The 2,774-nt window shown below is 49.0% G+C and overlaps 2 protein-coding genes across 2 annotated transcripts in view, besides 1 other annotated feature; both read right to left on the minus strand.

Moving 5' to 3' along the window:
• The first annotated feature begins 415 nt into the window (after nucleotides 1–415).
• Nucleotides 416–445: a microsatellite.
• A 632-nt stretch (nucleotides 446–1,077) lies between these two features.
• TraAM80_10061 (trans-sialidase) lies at nucleotides 1,078–2,691 on the minus strand (the record flags this gene model as incomplete). The annotated part of the gene is made up of 1 exon (XM_029386711.1): nucleotides 1,078–2,691. The coding sequence occupies one exon, from the start codon at nucleotides 2,689–2,691 to the stop codon at nucleotides 1,078–1,080; it is 1,614 nt and encodes a 537-aa protein (XP_029233439.1).
• Nucleotides 2,692–2,710: 19 nt separating this feature from the next.
• TraAM80_10062 (trans-sialidase) overlaps nucleotides 2,711–2,774 on the minus strand; it is a gene marked incomplete at both ends in the record, with an annotated part of 1,215 nt that continues 1,151 nt past the window's right edge. The window contains one exon of the mRNA XM_029386712.1: nucleotides 2,711–2,774. This exon is cut by the window's right edge and continues 1,151 nt beyond it. Coding sequence (XP_029233440.1) covers nucleotides 2,711–2,774 — 64 coding nt within the window.

Consider the following 2,774-nt stretch of genomic DNA (forward strand, 5'->3'; position numbering starts at 1 on the left):
GTGTGTGCCTGCAGATACAAAAATTGAAAGAGAGGAAAGGGGATCAAAGCGTGTGAGGACTCACATACACACACAGAAGAGATACAGGATGCAAAGAGAAAAAAAAGAAGATAACTAAAACTCAAAATTGCACCGCAGCACGCGCAGTGGCAACAGACAAGAAATTTACCAAAAACAAAAAAAACAAAAATACTCCTAAAATAGTTTTCACAAAACAAAAAAAAAATTACTCCTAAAAACGTTTCACAAAAAAAAAAAAATTAGTCGTGGAAGGCCCCTGTGCGATCCCACAGTTTTTATTCACATTTTTGCCGCATATAAAAAAAAATTACATATTCGTTTCAACCACCGAAAGGCCCCGGTGTCCAGACACCGTTTAACTTTCACAGGGCCCTGCGGTGCGTTGCTGTGATTCTCATTCCTTCGTTCCTTCTTTCCTTCCTTCTCCTATCGGCGGGCACACAATGCCGAGAGCGTCCGCAGACGCTCAACGAAGGCGGTTAGTTGTTTTTCTTCGTGTCTTTTCAAATGAATTCAGTGGCCTGCACGTCAGCCAGCACCGTGGCACACGTCCGCCCCACGCCAAAAACCAAGACGTAAAAGAGAGAGAGCCCCGATCCCTCCTGCAGCGACCGCAGTGCAAAGGCGCAGTGAAGCATGTCCCTCTGCCGGGCAAACACGCAGGCTCAACGCCGTCGCCGAGAACAAACCGACAAAACGACAACCGGAAAACCAACAAAAAAAAACATCCACAAATCAATCAACCAACAATATACTGAACCAATACACACAAAAAAAAAATGGTGACTGGTCTCCAGTCATTGCTACAAACAAACAATATAAGAAACAAAAATGGACACAATAAAATAAATACATAAGGATTGCGCTGTGCTAGTGCTGAGGGGAGAGCGCAATTTGTGTGCCCAATAAAAAAAAAAACGTCTTGCGTAAATTTAAGAAAAGGCGGAAAATAAAACAAAATGTATGTCTACATGAGACTTTATTTAGTTTAAAAAGTAGGTGGAGAAACGGAGATGCTCTCAGTACAAGCACAAACTCCCCTCCACCGGGGCCCACTCAGCACAGGGCCGCAAAGCCCCATAGCCCCAATAGCAGCAAAAACAGCCGAGACACACACCCACGCATCGTGCCGTCACCGCTTCCTGAATCGGGCCTCACACGTGTAAGGTTGTCGAAATCAACGGAGTTGTCATCAGAAAGAGAAATGCTGGGTGTGTCCTTCGCAAGAATCGCGCTGGTGCTTTTGGATCCATCAGCCGGCGAAGACCCAGACTCCTCACCAGCACCGTGACTGCCTTTATGGGTCTCCCCTGGTAGAGGTCCCTTAGGATTCAAACCGTCACCAATCCTCTTTTCTCCAGGTTTGAGCTTGGAGGCAATCTCCCCATCATTCCCCAGCGTTGTGAATGGCCCCTTACCAGCCGGTGTTGGAAGTGTGACTTTGCTGACACTGAGGCTCGTGAGCTCATCACCATCAAGTGCCTCGTTGTACAACAGGACATTGCCCACCGTCACGTCAACCTCATGTGTCCCCTTCGCACTGTCGCCGCCAACGTAGAAGTCCAAGACACCGCGTGGGGTGTACTCAAAGGACGGAACTTTCTCCCAAATAAGCTCATTATTGTCAATGTACACATAAAACTCATTCCAATGCCTTTTCAGTATCACTTGATACGTTGTGCCAGGCTGCCACGTACCATCTTTATCTGGCACTCCCCGAGACTTTCCGTTGACAGTCACTCCCCACTTCTTGTCCTTCGTGTAGAATAGACCAACAAGCACAGTGCTGGCATTGTCATTCATCCTCACACCCATCAAAGGAACAGGACCCTCTGCCTCCGGCACCACGTTAATCATCACCGTCGCCACAAGAGTGAACTTTTTGTTCACAAAGTAGTACGGCTGGAACTGCCCCTTGTTGCCCACCGGCCACTTCGCCCCCGCTGCTGCGCCTCGGAACCTCACACCCCCCTCCGTGCCTGCCACATTCCCACCATGCACCGTTGCGTTCACTCCGAGGTATTCGTCCTTCCATAAATTCCCCTCCAAACTGTTGGACCAAAAGCCAACCAACCCTTTGGTGGGAATGGGCACTTTACACACATTCTTTATCCGCGGGTCAACAGTGCCAATGGAAACGCAGTTTTTTAGTGCGGTGTCCATATCTTTCCAGGCCTTCACCATGCTCTTTATCTGCTTCAGCTGCTCAGTCAGGCTCACGGCGACAAGACTGTATGAATCTCCGCTCTTCTTCTCGTACAGTAAAATCAACTCCTTCTTGTCAGCTCTGTACAGCAGGGAGCTGGCGGCGGCATCATCACCTTCGCGAGACACCGGCCCAACGTCGTGCACACGGACATTGTCTGTCACCCAAAGATGCAGCTGACCCTCTCCCTTCTCCTCAGAATACACCGGCGTGGTGAGCAGCATCACCTTCTTTCCATCGATGGTTACGGTGATGAAGCCACTTCGTGCGCCCTCCCCTTTTCTATCATGTGAGTTGCCCCACACTTGAGAAATTGGCTCACTGCCAGACCAATAGTCCAAAGACACCAAAGACTTGTACATGTAATAGGAACCATCCGTGCAGGGAGTCATCATAAAGATGCGTCGGTCATCGACTTCGCCCCACTCCACAATCGATGGATTGTGGCAACCTTCACCTACCATATCGACAAAAGGCTCCCATTTATTCTCTGACGGGGTGAAGTGCGCTGCCAGCAAAAAGGTATTTCCACTCTTTGTGGCCTGCA

This window comes from Trypanosoma rangeli (genome assembly GCF_003719475.1).
Source record: "Trypanosoma rangeli strain AM80 chromosome Unknown Tra_15.4_contig_00776, whole genome shotgun sequence".
Classification (NCBI taxonomy): domain Eukaryota; phylum Euglenozoa; class Kinetoplastea; order Trypanosomatida; family Trypanosomatidae; genus Trypanosoma; species Trypanosoma rangeli.